This window comes from Asparagus officinalis, chromosome 9 (genome assembly GCF_001876935.1).
Source record: "Asparagus officinalis chromosome 9, Aspof.V1, whole genome shotgun sequence".
Lineage (NCBI taxonomy): Eukaryota > Viridiplantae > Streptophyta > Magnoliopsida > Asparagales > Asparagaceae > Asparagus > Asparagus officinalis.
Genome location: NC_033802.1, coordinates 2474474 through 2491365, shown reverse-complemented (window position 1 = coordinate 2491365; position 16892 = coordinate 2474474). Strand labels below are relative to the sequence as shown.

The 16892-nt window shown below is 38.9% G+C and overlaps 3 protein-coding genes across 3 annotated transcripts in view; 2 read left to right on the top strand and 1 right to left on the bottom strand.

Annotated features, from left to right (window-relative positions):
- On the bottom strand, positions 1647-5481 carry LOC109824167 (5-formyltetrahydrofolate cyclo-ligase-like protein COG0212). The gene is made up of 7 exons (XM_020390698.1): positions 5417-5481; positions 4464-4770; positions 4069-4159; positions 2905-3131; positions 2124-2199; positions 1910-2035; positions 1647-1843 (listed from the first exon to the last, which is right to left on the bottom strand). Exons 1-7 carry the CDS (start codon positions 5479-5481, stop codon positions 1695-1697), a joined length of 1041 nt encoding a protein of 346 aa, XP_020246287.1. The 3' UTR covers positions 1647-1694.
- LOC109824166 lies at positions 8758-14468 on the top strand. The gene is made up of 6 exons (XM_020390697.1): positions 8758-9074; positions 9194-13115; positions 13208-13504; positions 13611-14015; positions 14105-14170; positions 14332-14468. The coding sequence occupies exons 1-6, from the start codon at positions 8961-8963 to the stop codon at positions 14466-14468; spliced, it is 4941 nt and encodes a 1646-aa protein (XP_020246286.1). The 5' UTR covers positions 8758-8960.
- The window catches only part of LOC109824165, a 3321-nt gene continuing 1103 nt past the window's right edge, over positions 14675-16892 (top strand). Inside the window, exons 1-4 of the mRNA XM_020390696.1 lie at positions 14675-14704; positions 14754-15009; positions 15135-15494; positions 15641-15985. Coding sequence (XP_020246285.1) covers positions 14675-14704; positions 14754-15009; positions 15135-15494; positions 15641-15985 — 991 coding nt within the window. The remainder of the gene's footprint in view (positions 14705-14753; positions 15010-15134; positions 15495-15640; positions 15986-16892) is intronic.

Sequence of the window (16892 nt, the reverse complement as noted above, 5' to 3'; positions counted from 1 at the left end):
TTGTTATTTTCACAACTTTCATGAGCTAGTTGTAAAATGGTATTTGTGTCACATTATAATTGCTAACACTATTTACAGAAAAAGCTCTTTTCATTTCAACATTTAAATATTTGAATGCAACGAAAACTTTTTTTTTAATTTATAAACTATATTAACTTTATATTTGTATCTATCAAATAAAATTTAAATTGTTTTTTATTTTACTACTTATATAAAATAATATACACACACACACAGTGACACACAATGTACAAAGATAAAAACATCTTAAATACAAAGATACACGTGGTTCAGACTTCGATGGAAGACCTACGTCCACGGGAAGTTAATAACTTTCCTTTAGTTTAAATTTAAATTGTAACTATAAGATGAAAAAAAGGAAAAAGTGTTAACCATTAATATTTAAGGAGTCGAATTCCATCAAGTTATATTAGTCAAATTCTTCAAGGAAAAGTCTTGTTTGCTGTCCTTGTGACCATTCTTATGCATCGGGCCAGTCCTTTAAGCACACACACATCTCCATGTGTGCTGCTGTCAGTTATGTTCTCCATTCGAAAAGGATTCTCCCGCATGCTGAAAAGGCACTTTCTGATGCGATAGTAGAAGCATGGGGAGTTAATATATCTCTTGACCCCGTAGATAAAACAGAGTAGTTGTGAGTCGAGCCGGGTCAAGTTAGGTTGGGTCGATTTGTCTCGCCTCGAGTTTGGAGTTGGACCTAGCCCGGCCCGTGATCCACGTATGTCACGAGCCGGGTCAGACCCAGCCCATTACAGGTCGGACCGGGTCTGGTCTTGATCCATGCTGGGGTGGGCTAGGTTAGCCCGCTGGTCAACCCGGCCCGCGGCCAACCCTACCCGCCAAAGAAGAAGTTTAGGAAAATTTTAGATCTAAAATAGAAATCAATCCAATATAGTTTATTCAAAACTGGTTTACAATTTTTTATTCCCAATTCCTTGTAGGCGTGTAAATAAATGACTAAGAGGAACCCATCTACTCTGCATTTTGGGGAACTCATTAAATTTGGGTTTTTCCAGTCTTAAAATTATTTGGGGGGGAAATCATCTTAAGAAAGCTTTATAACAAACTATCACCGTTGGATATAAATTGTAGTTTTCACTCGTTATCTATATCTATAGATAAATAAGTCATGAGGTCATATATGTATTATTTTTGTGGTGCTAGTCACGAGGCCACTTTAAGATGCGAAATGTAATCTTTCTGCTGTGGCTAAATTGCAATTTTGTGCTCGAGTTAGGGAGTTAATTAGAAAATCTACTGGTAAATGGTGTTTTTCTTTTTTTTTCATGACGATCGTCCCTATAAAGAGAATCACAATTTTCTTTTTCCTCTCTCAAAAGTTTTAACCGTTCGTTTAATCATGCACACAAAATGCAAGCGTATTACAACTCATGAGGAAAAACCTACATGCTTGCGTATTATACTACCAAATACCACAAGACTTGTACTACATTAGCATTATCTACACATAATCACCATGCAACCGTGAAAATTACAATTGAGACCCCGAGATGTATAATCTCAACTGACAGTAAAAAACTTATCACTGCTCTTACACACCAATTATACCTTTTCTAGACAATAGTGTGCATTATGCAAAAAAATATGGCTAAAAATAAAAATATAGCCATAAAATTAAAACCTTTGTAATAATCTTCGAAAAGTATAACGAATCACCGTCTCCTCCGAGCAGTGGGTGGGAGCTTCTCTGAAGGCCCACACGGGAGTTTCTGACCGGCCTCCCTCTCTATCCTCTTCTTCAGCTCTCTCAGTATGCGAATCTGAGCTAACTTCTCGGGTGACAATTTCTCCCAATATATTCCTGCATGACCAAAATTATAAGCAAAAACAGCACCAAGTTTGTACATGAACATCGAATAAGGATGACCTTGGGGTTTCGGGATTGTCGTGTTGGTGAAGATGATTTGAGTTGGAGTGCAGATGATATCGACTGGAACATCATGAACTAAGAGCTTTTCAACTGGGATGTCGTCTACCAACTGCTTGTCGTGGACTGGGACATGAAAATATAAAAACCAGTAAGAGAAATTACATGAACATGATATACAATGACGAAGAATTGAGAATATAATGCTACGTACCCGATGTGACCACCAATGTATCGTCGTCTATAGCTCCCATGTAACGCAACATTCCATACTCAAGTTCAGCAAAGCCCTACAGCAACTGAGTCTCTTATTATCGTATGAATTGAAGAACACAACAGAGGCCAGAAAGCAACAATATATCAACTGAAATAGCGTGATTAAAACATATAAGCATTCATGATACTACAGGCAAGATAATTAGCTGCTGATCTGAATTCATAGGAAAATTAACAACACAATGCTGGACAGGTAAACATGATAAACAAATTCCCATTCTTTAAATAATCTTAGTATCTGCAAAATGCCGCAGCTAGATTTTACTCATGGATAATCCTCTAAAACAAAACAAAAGAAAAAACAAAATCACGTTTATCTCCAAAAGTCCTCCAAAATTTAGTCGAATGCCTAAATTGTACCTTCTATTTTCTTTTAACTCTACCGTCTACTTTCCCTTAACTGGTTGAATCAATCTCCCTAGTTCCATGTTGTTTCCTCCTACTCAATCTGAATCCCTCTCCCCTCTTTACTTTTCAAGTGATTATCTTCTTAAGCAATTTGAAAGTAATTCTATGTTTGAATTTTCCTCTTCTAGGCTCGTCACACATGCTACTCTAGCCAAACTTTGGCAAAGTGAAAACTAATTCACCTTACAAAACTGGGCCTCATGTCGAAATGTATCTAAACTTTCTTAATTCACCGCAGTCTAATTCAGATAAGTGTCAAACAATTTGTTAATAGTTGAGATGCAAAGGGAATGATGTATCAATAGTAATACCTCGCCCTTCCCAAGTCTGGATCCTGTTGTTGGATCAACTGCAACTGATCCAATAACAATCAAATCTACTTTGAATTTTTCATCCAAACCGATTGGTCTACCATATTTCGCAACTCCAACAGAAGTGCATGCCTCCTTTATTGCACCAGGAGGCAACATTTCAGATTCCAACACAGAAAAGAATCCAGTCCTAAGACGTGGTTGAGGAGTCAACAACTTTTTCCCACCTGAAGGAAAAAATGGAAGTTGTCCTAAAATTAGAAAAGGTTGAAGTCAGCAGATGAGATAATAAACAAGTATTCACAAAGCAACATATGCAGTCATCATAGTCTTAATTAAATTGCAAAAATGGAACTTGTCCTGAAATTTGAAAAGGAAAAAATGGATTTGGCTATTATGCATCACGAGGCTATACTGAAGAGTTGACAAAATTTGATGGCTGCTGTCGATCTGATTACAGTAGACTACTGGTTTAAGGTCTTGCAAACAAGACCAGCTCTCTGAAATTCTCGTTGATTTGATTAGGAAAGAATCTAGAGAAGGCAAACCATCACATACGAGGAATTGAATCCACTCTAAGTAATAGATATTCCAACAGACCATCTGTAAAAAATCTCTGAAAACCATCATACATCTGTTAAAATAATTTAATTCCTTAGAAGTTTCTCTCCCGCATATCCATAGACAGACCTTATGACAACTAAACTTAGTTGCTGCTCTCACCAAATGCTGCATTCACCAATTTCTCTATATCAGTTTCACCTAAGTCAACTACCTAACTGTTATTTAAAAAAAAAAATCTAATCTCAACTACATTATTGCACATTGCACAATCTAAAAGCAAACACCAGCCGAATATTCATTCCCTCTTGATTGTGCACCTAGCTTTGTTATGACAATTATGAGATGATGAAATGCAAACCGAACAATGTTTCATCTAGTTCCTGCATAAATTTCTGTTCAAATAATCCCACCAAAAGTTATGAACCCCAATAAAATTGTTTTGCCAGAAGCAAGTTGTTCACTTCCACTGACATCACTATGAGACAATCATGCTTTCAATAAATTTTCAGAAAACAGTTTGCTCATCTGCATGCAACTTCTCCAGCTCAATACCTACTTAACCAAAAGATTTGGCCGAAACAAAACGAAAATCGATCCGACCTGTCAGCGTCAGGAATCTGACTTGCTTCTGGGGAGAGTCAGGGTTGACCTTCACGCACTGCGCCTTTTTGAACGCCTCTAATCCCCCCAACTGCAACACATAAAAAAAAGGACTCAAAACTAAAGGCTAGCTATATCACTCGCATCGCATTGCAAATTCATTAACCGCTGTTAGTTTTTTCGGTATAACCGGCGATTATTTTTCAGCCCCGCGGTGAAAACTGCCCCCTTTTTCACTTTCGTCCTGGCCTTTCTCAATAGAGTTAAAGAGTACAGACTCTATAATATGAGCATGTGAAACTTTCGAGGTGTTTAAGCGCCAATTGGATCAAAATCAACGCTTGCCAAAAATAATAACAACACATTAGAAGAAGTAAAGCATCGAACCAACGGACCAAGTCAGCAGCTTTAGCGGCGCCGACGAAGTTGGGGATCCGATGGCGAACAGGCCTAGGGTTCTGAGCTATGTTCTCCCTCTCCATCAGATCCCAGATCCTCTTCCGAACCCTCCACTTCCAAGCCTTGGGATCGCCGGCGACCTCCTCCTCCGAAGCGGTGGCCACCATGGAATCTCGAGCCTCGGCGTCGAGGCGGAGGCTGTTGACCTTGAATGCCGCAGAATCAATGGAGGAGGAGGAGGAGGTTGAGAAAGGAAGCTCGTTTTCTCTTTGATGATCTCTTGCTGTTTGTGGAATTTGGGAGCTTTATAGTTCGTTTCATAAATCTCAGCTTTGTGAAGAATTTAGAGAGAGGAGAGAGAGAGAGAGAGAGATCTGTCACGCTCATGAACACCTAATATATATATGAGCGGTGTTAGAGGCACACCACGAGGGACTTCTCCGGTCACACTCCGTTCTGCTACAGTACAGGGGCCCTATAGGAGATTTTTGCGGTCACACTCCCCCTGCTACAGTATAGGGCCCACAGGAGATTCCCACATGCTACAGTATAGAGGGGCCCACAGGAGATTTTTTTTAAAATCTCCTGTGGGCCCCTGCACTGTAGCACTATTGCTCCATGCACTGTTCATGAACAGTGCATGGAGCAATATGGAGGGGACAGCTCACCTGTCCCCTCCCCTGTCCCATATTCCTGGGTCCTTTTGGAATTTTCCTCACCCCAGCTCAATTTTAACTCCCTTTGGGAGTCCCGCCAGCGGCCATTGATCCATTCCCCACGGTCCTCAATTTTTTGCAAGGAGCTACCCTTACTACCATGGGCTCAACTTCACAGTGTGTGCGAACAGGCAGTGGACCACAAGGACGCGACCTGGTGAGCATACAACGGGCTGTGCTAAGCCTGAGTGACCAGTAAAACCCCGGGATCCTGTCCCCACCCTTAAACCCACAGGAGCCAGGTGAATGCGGTAGCGGGGATTCGAACCCAGTCGCAACAGGCAATCTCTTCCTCCATGGGGAGCTGCTAACCGGTTGCCCCACCCGCCGGTGATCACCCTATTATATATTATTATTATATCCTCAATTGATTTTTACAACATTTATTTATTTATACGCCCCATGTTAATATTTTCTATCGTGTGAACGTGCAAATTTCGGTTCAGAACGTTCCAACGTTACACTCCTATGCTAATTTTTGAAATTTTTAACCGTTGAAAATTTGTTGAGTTTTCTGTTAGGGGGCTGTTTGGTTGTCTTTTTTAGAGGCTGGATCCCTGCCAAAACTGACAAAAACTGTCAGTTTTGACAGGAAATCACCAAAAAATGCATCTAAAAAAGGCGTTTTTGCAAGATTCCCTGCCAAAACTGACAGTTTTTGTCAGTTTTGACAGGGATTCAGCCTCTAAAAGAGGCAACTGTTTGTTTGTTAAAAAAAATGAGAAAACCGCTCGCCACGTTAGATATCCCATTCTGCCACATAGGATTTTGGTTGCAACCGATTTCCAAACCACATGTTTGTTCGTTTTGTGATTTAAAGAAATGAGGGTGCCGCGTAGGATGCCACGTCAGATTTTTGAGAAAAATATTTTCACATCAAAAATATTTGAAAATACTTGGCTCATGAATTTTTAATTACTAAAAGCACTGTTGAAAACAGTTACTGTGAATAAAACAGATTATGTAATTGCTAAAAACACTATTACTATTGCAGCTAATTTCCATTTCTTTTTTTTATGTTTAAACAAACACAATAAATGAAAATCGAAACACTGTTACTATTGTGGCTGGATTTGTTACTTATGTGAAGCGGCGGTGACGTGACGGTGATTTCATTGCGAAAAAAAGAAATGCGGGGAATGTCTTAAATTAGTTGAAATGTGAGTTTTCCATTACCGCTTTTTTTTGTGGAAAACAAACAAACAACCCCTAAACTTATCGTGACTATTTTTTAAAATAGATCTTTTAACCATCAATATCTGTGGGATTTTTTTGTTATCATGATCTTCTTTTAATTATGTGCTAATTAAAGAGTGTTCGCCTATCCCAGTTTTTATCTTTTAATCTAAGCCTACAGCTTCGGTACTCCATGATAATTTGTTGGGGGCACCGGTGGCATATCTGTAAATAAATTTCTTAAAAATAGCTCTCACATTTTTAGATAGATAGATTTGACGGTTAGGAGGTGTTCCACACCCAAAATTGTAATTATCTATAATTTGAATTAGGTAAAAATGTTATTTTAGAAAATACAATTTAGGAGAGAAACAAAATTTATGATTAGGCATCAATGTAAATAATTCTGATCATTTCGCTCTCACAATCAATCTAATGTCGAACTGAAAAATATTACTCTTTCTACTGCCACTTTTGTAAATATCTTGAAAATTGATGCCTAACATTTAAGCCTAAAAAAATCATGGCCAGTAAGAATACACTTTTGTAAATATCTTGAAAATTGATGCCTAACATTTAAGCCTAAAAAAATCATGGCCAGTAAGAATAGTACCCCCTTTTCTCTTTAATTCCTAACATTTAAGCCTAAAAAAATCATGGCCAGTAAGAATAGTACCCCCTTTTCTCTTTAATTCCTCCTTACTAACATTGTCAATTTAGCTAACCTTTAATTACTTGTTATTTTCACCACTATGTCAATAGTCTAATAATCTGCTTTTTCTGTTTTTAAATCATCTTCGCCTTTAAATCAAAGATATAATCACTTTCTTTTCTTTTTAATTTTTCCTTCATAAAATCAGTTGATTTTTTGAGAGTACGTGGATCTTCCTACTCATTGGTTAATTGGGAAGGCTGATTGATTTTGATATGAATTTTTGTTATTTTTGATTCCGTTCATTCTAAGTTCTTCCTCTATGAAATCACTGCTTCGTGTGACTTGACTATTGTTTAGCCATCAATCCTCTATGAAATCACTGCTTCGTGTGACTTGACTATTGTTTAGCCATCAATCTAAGTAGCGAAATCATTGCTTGATTGAAATAAAAGTGACTTGACTATTGTTTAGCCATCAATCTAAGTAGCGAAATCATTGCTTGATTGAAATAAAAAAAAGTAAAAAATTAGAAGAGGAGGAATTATTTGTATGGATTTGATTTGGGAAGGAAAGGGGATGCAGATGAAATGAGTGGATTGGTTTTGCGGGAAATGAGTTTTGTTAGGTATGATGATTCCAAAGTGTTACAAATACCTTTTTACCCTTTTAAATAAAAAATTAAATACAAATATTATAGGAACACCGAAGCAAAACTCTTATTCTAATTTCAAATGTTTGAGATGAAGCCATGCAGTACTCTAAATATTATTTTAAAACCGCTATTGTCGTTAAAACCACTGTTGTGAAAAACAGTATTTGCGATGGTGGAAATCCTATGTGGCTTCATCTCAAGCGTTGGAATTAAAATAGAGGAATATGATTGAGATAATTAAACACTCTTCGACTACCCCCTAATTGGAGATGATCTATTTTAAAATAGAATGTAGTATGTTCAAAATAGAATTCAGGTGGAGTAAAAGTAAAATTAACAATATCGGGGCCATTTTTTGGGTGGTGCTTCTGTGTTGGGTGAAATTTTTTATATGTTTGTTAAAAATTGCTTCCACTTTTAAGAGGTCATTTTATAAAGATGCTTTTAAAAGTATCTTTTGTTTTTTATTTTATATACCATTTCTTTCACGCTTAACTGCTTTTAGAAGCAGTTTTAGATATATGATTACTAAATGATAATTTTCACCAACTTATATAAATTTCTTCTATAACCTACTTATATAAGCAACTTATTATAAACTAAAAAGATCTTAAATTAGAATGTGAGTGTTGTATACGTATAGTCGGATGAAAATTTTCACGTTTGCATAATAAAAATTACTAATGTGTCAATTTTAAACTTTGGATATTAAGTGCTATGAAACACAATTGAGGTTAATAAGCGGTGAAACTACTAGATAGTTAAGTCAATTGAGCCCATGACGACAGTATGTGGGCTAACTAGCGTGCGGCCCATTTATAACAGTCCACCCCAGTGCAATTATTGTGCTTTAGTCTAAGCCTTAAAGGCCCAGTAAAACGAAATTCAAAGACGCCGACGTCCAGTTTCTAAAGCTCACGTCTCATCAATCCCAACCGTCAAATCTCTGTGACACCCCCAAATCGGACGGTCAAAAACCGCAGGCACAGAACACAACAGTCAATCGTTAAAGCAGCCAACCATCCTCCTCCACGTGTCCCCTCGTTTTCACTGAGCGGCAACTATACCTAAAGTTTAACTGCAACCATCCCCAAATTCGAAAAATTTCAAATTCCATCACTCTCTCTCTCTCTCTCTCTCCCCGATCTCGATCTAAATCAAAACCTCTCGCTCATGAGAGTTTAATTTTTGTTTCCCCCCCAAAAAAATCCCCAATAAATGTTTCAGTTTACGAAGTCGGCTACTAATTTCTCCCCTTTATCTGAAGGAACTGCTCGAAATTAGGGTTTTGGAGATGGATCTCGAATCGATGAAGAGGAAGGAGCTCCAAGCCCTTTGCAAGGAGCATGGGATTCCTGCAAATACCACGAATTCTCAAATGATTGAGAGTCTCTCTTCGATTTTACTGGTAACAGCGCATGTATCACAATCTCATTTTTGTTTTTTTTTACAATCCATTTTAGAGAATTTTTTTGTGGGTATTGTTCTTCTAAGTGTAAATTTGAATAATTTGGGGAAAAAATTTAGGTGAAGGGCAAGCTTAAAGGTTGCTTGAAGGGCTCTGGAGGGAGCAGTGGTGAGGAATTAGGGTTTGTTCGAGGACGGGCGAAGAAAGTTACTTTTGTGCATCAAGATGAGGAGAAGGATGAGGACGAGGAGTTTGTTGTGAAGGCAGTTGGGAAATCTAAGAGGAAGTCAATTGGGAGGAGGTCTAGTGTTGCGCCTGAACCCGCCAAAAGTGGGGGAGAGATTAAGGAAGATAGCAGTTTTGAGAGTTCACGGAATGTTGTTGAAGTGCCGCGGAGAAGTACGAGGTCTCGTGGGTTGGCTGAGGCTGTGGTGTGGTCCCCTGTTATTGAGAAGAAGCAGAAGAAGAAAGCAGCTGATGGCGCAGAAGGTGTTCGAGAAAATTCCAAGGTGGTTTCTGGAAAAGAAAAGAATAAAGTTTCTGGTGGGGTTCCTTCGATCAGATCGTTGAGGAATAGGGTTGTTGTGGCTGGAAGAGATGAAGAGGTGGTGACTGGTCAGAAGCCGGGTAAGACCCAAAAGAGGAAATTTAGCGATAAGGGAGAAAATGAGAACACAGCTGCTTCAATGGTGGAAGATGAGTCAGCAGGGAGGAAGAATCTTCGTAAAAGGACTCGAGATGAAGACACTGTTGAAGATGAGCCTCCTCGTAGAAGGTCTACTCGTAGCCATGCAACTTTGGAGGAAACAGTAGCTATTGAGGACGTTGATGTTGGCGGGGCCAATAAGCGGAAAAAGGCAGTAGAAAAGGAGATTGAAGACACAAACCTAGGAGGAAACATAAGCGATGCAGCTGTGGTTAAAAAGGCACAGAGCCGAGGAAGGCCTCGTGCTTCCAAGCAAGGAGACTCTGAAGGCGTGAAATTTGATGGTGAAGCTGTAGCTGGGCCGACAAGGAGATCAACACGCAGTGCTTCATCTGTATCAGCTGTTGGGAAATCCGATAAAAAAGGTGATGCAGTTGTGAAGGGCAAATCTCAGAAGCAATCGGAAGACCGTGTTCTGAAAGGAGGAGATTCAGCAAGCATATTGCCGGTGAGTGAAGCTCAACCTGAGCCTGTAAGGAGATCAACACGTAGTTCTTCGGCTGTGTTGGAAGATGAGTCTTCTCTACCTGCTGCTGGGAAGTCGGCGAGAGGAGGTAAGGCAGTCAAGAAAGGCGAAATGAAGAAGCAAGCAAATGACCATGGCTTGGAGGGAGGAGGCTCAGAAATCTCATTCCCGGATGCTGAAGTTGTAGCAGCACTTACAAGGAGATCAACCCGCAATTCTTCGTCTTTGTTGGAAAATAAAACTTCTTTACCAGTTGGCAGACACTCAGTAGAAGAAGATGAAGCTATCAGGAAGGGCAAATCACAGAAGCAAGGTGGGGCTCGTGCTTCTAAAGGAGTCCCAACAGCCGGATTATCGGTTAATGAAACCATAACTGAATCTGCAAGGAGATTGACACGCAGTTCTTCAAGGTCGTCGGGAAATGAAGCTCTCTTCCCCGCAGTTGGAAAATTAGCCAGTGTTGACGAAGTGATTCCAAATGACACACCTGGGAAAAAACAAGGAGAGAGTGATCCAAAACCAGAAGATCCAACATCAGTTCACAGTGCAAGGAGATCAACTCGCAGTTCCTCAAAATTGTCGGAAGATACGATTCTTTCACCGATAGCAAGTGTCCATGCTTCTAAACGGAGAGATTGGGCAGTCTCATCGCCAAATAGTGAATTTGCCATTACTCCAACGAGGAGATCGACACACAGTTCTTCGAAGTTGTTTGAGGGTGAGATGCCAAATAATGTAGCTGTCCGAACGCCAATGAGATCAAAACACAGTCTATCAAAGTCATTGGAATATGATACTTTACGAAAAGTCAAAGCATCAGACAATGACAATGAAATCAAGAATAACAAATCAGTGAGGCTATCTAATAATAGTGAGTCAAACCTTGGAGATTCAACACCTCCAGTGCCTGAGGAGGAGGAATCTGTGAGTACATCTGCAAGGAGATCGACACACAGTTCCTCGAAGTCTTTGGGGGATGGAATTTCACTACAAGTTGAAAGTTTGGGCATATACAATGAAGCTGTCAGTGAGGATAAATCAGGAAGGAAACCAAAGAATCATGCTTCAAAACAGAGAGGTTCAACAGCATCAGTATTGTGTAGCCCAGTTGTACCTGAATCTCTAAGGAGATCAACACGGAGTTCTTTGAATCATGATTCTTTGAAAGTTGAAACATCTCTGTCACTGACTTCAAAACTAGACAATGATGATGATTCTATCGAGAAAAGCAACCCTCGAGTGGAGTCGGAGACAGTGAAGAGGAAGAAAACTCGGAAGGATCAAATAGAGGATGATTTGAAAGGACAAGGATCAGCTGCCACTGGTTTTGGTTTCAAGGCAGCTGCTCAAACAGAAGCTCTTGGAGTATTTGAACAATGTGAAGAGGTTTCAAGGAGATTGTCACGAAGTGCTTCTAATTTGGACAAATCACGTGTTTCTGTTTTGTTTACTCCATCCAGTGAGATTATTGAAACAAAACAGAAAAAGAAGAGCATGAGGATAACAGCTTCTAAAGAAGATATGCTGGTTGTGGAAAGTGAGACTGTCGGAGGATCTGTCAGTAGAGATGCTCTGCAAGCAAGCTCCACAAGTTCACTAAGAAAGAGTTCAATGAAGGTTTCTGCTGATGATGACGTAGTGCAGGGGCATTGCTCCTTAGCTCCAGCTTCAGGTTTGTTGGAAGATGAACGAAATGTTCCTGAAGTTGCACAATCTCCTGTGAATTCTCAGTTACAGAAAGTTGAAAATGACGTCTCATTGGGGCCTAAGGATCTAGATGATGTGTGTTTTGACTCCCATTTCAAAGAAAAACAATCTTCTTTTCTGGAGATGACAAATGAGGGTGGTGATGCATTGTTCTCAGGTTTTATCAATGATTCTTCAAAGCTGCTGGAGAGTGTTTCACGAAAAGTAGCATCTTCAAATGTTGATTTACCTGTGGAGGCTGAAGGTACAGAGGAGTCACATGGGTATGACAAAGATAAGGATTTGGCTCCTGCTGAGTTTGTTTCTTCCACTATGGAAGTTAGTAGAAGCATGGGAACTTCTGTTGGTGCACTTGATGACGTGGACAACATAGTAGGTATGGAATCGCAAAACACCACGGGTCCAGCAATACCTCTAAAAAGCTCTGATAAACCAAAAGCATTTCATACCAAAACTTCTGCTGTGTTTCAATGTAAAGAGCCAAATGCACAAGTGGAAGTCGATATTGACCATGAAGATGTCTTAAGAAGCAAAGAAGCAACACAGATCTCAAGTCCTCAGTTGCCATTCAAAAGTTCTGAAGAACTATTATTGACATCTGATGCTGAAACTTCTGCTGAAGTTGATCATGAAATGCCTAAATTGAAAGCAGAAATTCATGATTCTACTGGGGAAGACTTGGAAGGTAATGAAACAACAGATATTGGTGAAACAACTATTGTTGACAAAAGCTCTGAAGGACTTTCACCTATATCTGATGCTGCTCTGTATGCTGAAGAACCTGATTCGAAAGTTGATGTTCCCAGTGAGGATGTCATGGTAGGCGGTGAAGCAACCAAGATGATTGATCGGATAATAACTAACACTGAAAATAGTCCGAGAGCACTTTGTGATCTTAACATTGAAGGGCCTGATTCAGAAGTGGAAGATCATGTTATGGCCAAGGGTGGCATGGTGAACTCCGAAGACATGAACACTGCTGGTTCACCTTTTTCTTGCAAGTCAACTGGAGTACTATCACCAAGCTTATTGCCAACCTTATTCAATGAAGTATGTCCCAGCATTAATGTTGGGGAACCTTGTCTGAAAGTGGATAGTTGTGATATGAGCAAAGTGACTTCCCATTCTAATGCTCTTATTGGTGAAGCAAGTGACTTGCACAGTAAGTCAGATGATCTTTATATTCTTTTATGATTTTCATGTTTCCTTACATATTCCGAATTAACTCTTATGTATTTTAATAATTCTTTGCAGGTGAAACTTTGGAGGTTGTTGGGAAGATTAAAGCTCTTGGAGAGGATACTGATTCTTATTCATGCAAAGCAAGTCTAGAAGTAATTAAGGAAACCTGGGTATCGTCCACTTCAACAGATACAGTAAATGATGATGGTGGCCAAAATGATCGTGACAACAATGAAGATGAGCTGAAACCATCTTTACCAAGTGAAAGTCCTGCATTGGATCTGTGCTCAGGTCAGCATCTGAGGGGAGACAGAAGTATGTCATCACCGGAAGAGGTTGAGAATGGCTCAACAACTCTTCGGTCCCATGGTAGGGCAAACCATTCTGATTTTAATTACTTCACATGTACATGTGTTAACGTTGACTTCAGATTCTGACATCTTTTTGACTTGTTGCTTTTTGTTAATGCTAATAGATAAGGAGGATTTAAGACATCTTACGGACCAGCAGGGAGTTGGAGTAGATACAACAGAACATGTTCATGTAGATGCTGTTGACAGGAGTCTGAAATCAACTGCTAAAGTACATGACGATGCAAAACCACTAGATGTGGTTGCTGATGTTCTAGCAGAAGTGGCTGATACTACAAAGAAACTTACTGCTGTCAATATCGAAAGAAGCCTTGAACTAGGTGCAGTAGTTGAAGAAGAAATGGAGACAATTGAGTCCTTGGAAAGTGAGGCCAATATTGAAGAAGCCGGGAATAATGCTATCGAGAATATAGATGGCATTGGACAAGGTAAATCTGATCATTTTGATGAAGGTGGTCAGGAGTTCCATGCTCACGACATTGGTTCTCACCTATCAGTAGAAAAATCTGGTATTTAATGTGCATAGATTGTTTCTGTTATATTCGGGATTTTTTTTGCGTTATTATCTGGAGCTTATGGTGTGTACTTGCATTGGCAGCCTCCATTGCAGGAGGGGAGAACGTCTTGTCACTTGAGAATTTTGAAACAACATATGCTGAAAATGGTAAGTGGCTTGTTTGTGACCTTGCTCTTTCTTCAAGTAATAGTTTTATGTTGCCATTATTGCTTCCTCTGTTTGAAAATCTAGGATACTTATGTCCCTTTTAATTTCAATACTATAGTTTATTTATTTACCTGCATTTTAAAGTAAGTTCTGTTTTTCAGCGGTTCCAGTTTTGTCAAAGATGGATGTTGTATTCTCTGGTAAACCACAATTAGAAGAAGATAATATGGAAAAAGCTTCTGCAGAAAAGGAGAATCCGAGTAGTGAAGAACTTCCCTCTTCTGTTAGTTTCATTTGAAATTTTTTGCCAAACTTTCTGTGCACAGTTTTTTCAAATGATTTTCTAAAGGAGTGTTGAATAGGATTCCCTTGCGATAAATATATACTTGGACTATCTTGTGAAAATTTTGTATTTTCATATCAGAAGCTAAAAATTAAGTCACTGGACCTCGAGAAATCTCGATCATGGCCGATTAACAATATCCAGTCTTTGTTTTTTAAATGATGAATCATGCTAGAAAGAAACCAAATTCAGTTCTAAATGCATGATAACGGGTATGTTAGTTTTGGGTTCTTATACTAGCCTTTTGAAATTATTACTTTTGCAGAGTCAGATGGTGAGAAGGAAGCTGAAGTGAAAACAGAATTGAGTTTGTCCTGCAATGCCCTTGAAGATTCATTTTCTGGATTAGGAGAACCTAGGGAGGAAGAAAGAGTACATGGTTCTTCGATTGAGCCTGAAATCAACCTGGAAGCAGCTATGAATGTGGAAAAACAGACAGCATCCTCAACCCGGGAGGGAGTGTCTCTAGTACTCGCAGATGCTTTTGAATGTGAAGGTAAGATAAATCAAACAGAGTGCTCGTGGCTTGTAGAAGCTGCACTTTGCAAAACAGGCTAAAGTATATATTTTTTTCATATGCAAAATTTGAAGTTCTAAATTTTATATTTTGCTTGTTGGCAGATAATACCCTGAATGTAGTTCATACCATTGCAATTTCTGAACCTGGAAGTGAGGATGCTGATGATCCCAACAGCGACAATCGTGTAGAGCTTAGAGAGAATTCAGATGACAACACAATAATTGCTAGTTCTAGAAAACAAGGTGTGGATCAAGGTCTTAACTTGTCTGTCTGTGGGATGACCCTAGCTTCCGGAACCACAGGGATTTTCGAAAACAATGAATGTTCACCTGCCGCAAATCGATCAGTAGTTGGCTCAGAAGATCTTAGCAAGTCAAGCAGTAGAGAAAGTTTGGCAAGAATAGGCAATGATTCAAGCATCAAAGCCCACACGCAAGATGAAAAATCAGATAAGTACCAAGGTGTGTATTTACATATCAGTTCTTTTCTGTGTCTAAACTCAGTAATCTGTGAGTGAGGTAGGTTACTTTCTCTGGTTTGGAGTTCACTCTTGCAAGTCTGTAAATTCATTACCATTGAACAAGTGAATGATCTTATATACTTGCAGATATACCTGAAAGCTTTGAACAGGCTTCTAATGTTGAAGAAGCGTGGGTGGCACGTGGTGCACATTCAATGTTTGTAGATGACTTGTTTGGTATGGACAGCAACGGTAGTGCTCAAGTGAGTCAATGGGGACATCATGAAGATAACTTATCTCACCATAGTGGACGTTTTTCAGAATTAAGTATTGCTGAGGCACTAGAAATGGGAGACGGTAAAATGAAGGCTGTAGCTGTATCAGGAAATTCTGACGCAGAAAAGGAAGAGGCTTATGAATGTGAAATGTCTCCTGAAGCTGAAAACTTCTTGAGCGGCTCTAACAAACCTTGTGCAGAAATGGACTCTGAAGGTGACTTTAAGTTTCTTTTGTACAGTTTTTCTTTATGCTTCTCGTGTTTTTGATATTTCAAAGCTGATTGTTACCTATAAACTATACTTCAGATTCTGGTCTAGTTCCTGAAAAATAGCTTGGGCAAGAAACTAACATCATTTTTGAAGATTTAGCAATAGCATTCTCATAAAAACTCATAAACCATAAAGTGAGTTGTCCTAATTAACACAAAATTTGACAAATTTATGTGAACAGGAGCCAACTCCCTGAGTAGCCAATATAGTTCTTTAATTTGACGTTGTTAATCGTTATTTGTTAACTATTTGTCATGATACTTGGTTCTTAATTTATTCATGAAGGCTGAAAATGTACTCTTCAATATTTTGTTATTTGTTTTGCTTGTTTCACATATTCAGTTCAGTCAAAAATGTTCATACAGCTGTGTGAATATTAGGATGTAAACAAATATAAACGAACTGATCCTTAACACTGTCTAATACTGCCATCAATTTCCATGTTGAAATGCGAGTGTAAGCTATTCAGAGAACATCTGAAGAATTAAAATTTGAATGGTCAGATACATCCTTAATGCCTAATTGCCTATATAATGTGTCTTAAAGTATCCAATAATACATCTTGCAACAGCTTGATTAAGTCCAAGAAAATGGATCTGGTGTAAAAAAAATTCCATTGCTTTAATGTTAACAAGTGACCTAAATTAATGCTCCTACCCAATTTTCACTTCAGTTTCCACGTCATTTATATTGAGTTTCCATACTGCCCAATTTTTGATGACCCGATTTCCTGAATTTTCGCTCTGTTCCAATCTTGCTTTTGCTTTCATTACTATGGATATTTAGTTATATATTAAAGCAATAGGCATAGCCATATTGTATCCTCCAAAAGAAAACAAGTTTATCTTTTT

What these genes read in the sequence shown, in the direction of transcription:
- LOC109824167 (XM_020390698.1), bottom strand. Translation starts at nt 5,481, where the DNA reads ATGGAGGAAGAGATTGCCTGTTGCGACTGGGTTCGAATCCCCGCTACC. An exon ending in CCGCTAAAGCTGCTGACTTG is followed by an intron (nt 4,160 to 4,463) that starts GTCCGTTGGTTC and finishes TATGTGTTGCAG; the next exon opens with TTGGGGGGATTAGAGGCGTT. An exon ending in CAGATTCCTGACGCTGACAG is followed by an intron (nt 3,132 to 4,068) that starts GTCGGATCGATT and finishes TTTTTCCTTCAG; the next exon opens with GTGGGAAAAAGTTGTTGACT.
- LOC109824166 (XM_020390697.1), top strand. Translation starts at nt 8,961, where the DNA reads ATGGATCTCGAATCGATGAAGAGGAAGGAGCTCCAAGCCCTTTGCAAG. An exon ending in TGAAGCAAGTGACTTGCACA is followed by an intron (nt 13,116 to 13,207) that starts GTAAGTCAGATG and finishes AATTCTTTGCAG; the next exon opens with GTGAAACTTTGGAGGTTGTT. An exon ending in CCTATCAGTAGAAAAATCTG is followed by an intron (nt 14,016 to 14,104) that starts GTATTTAATGTG and finishes TTGCATTGGCAG; the next exon opens with CCTCCATTGCAGGAGGGGAG.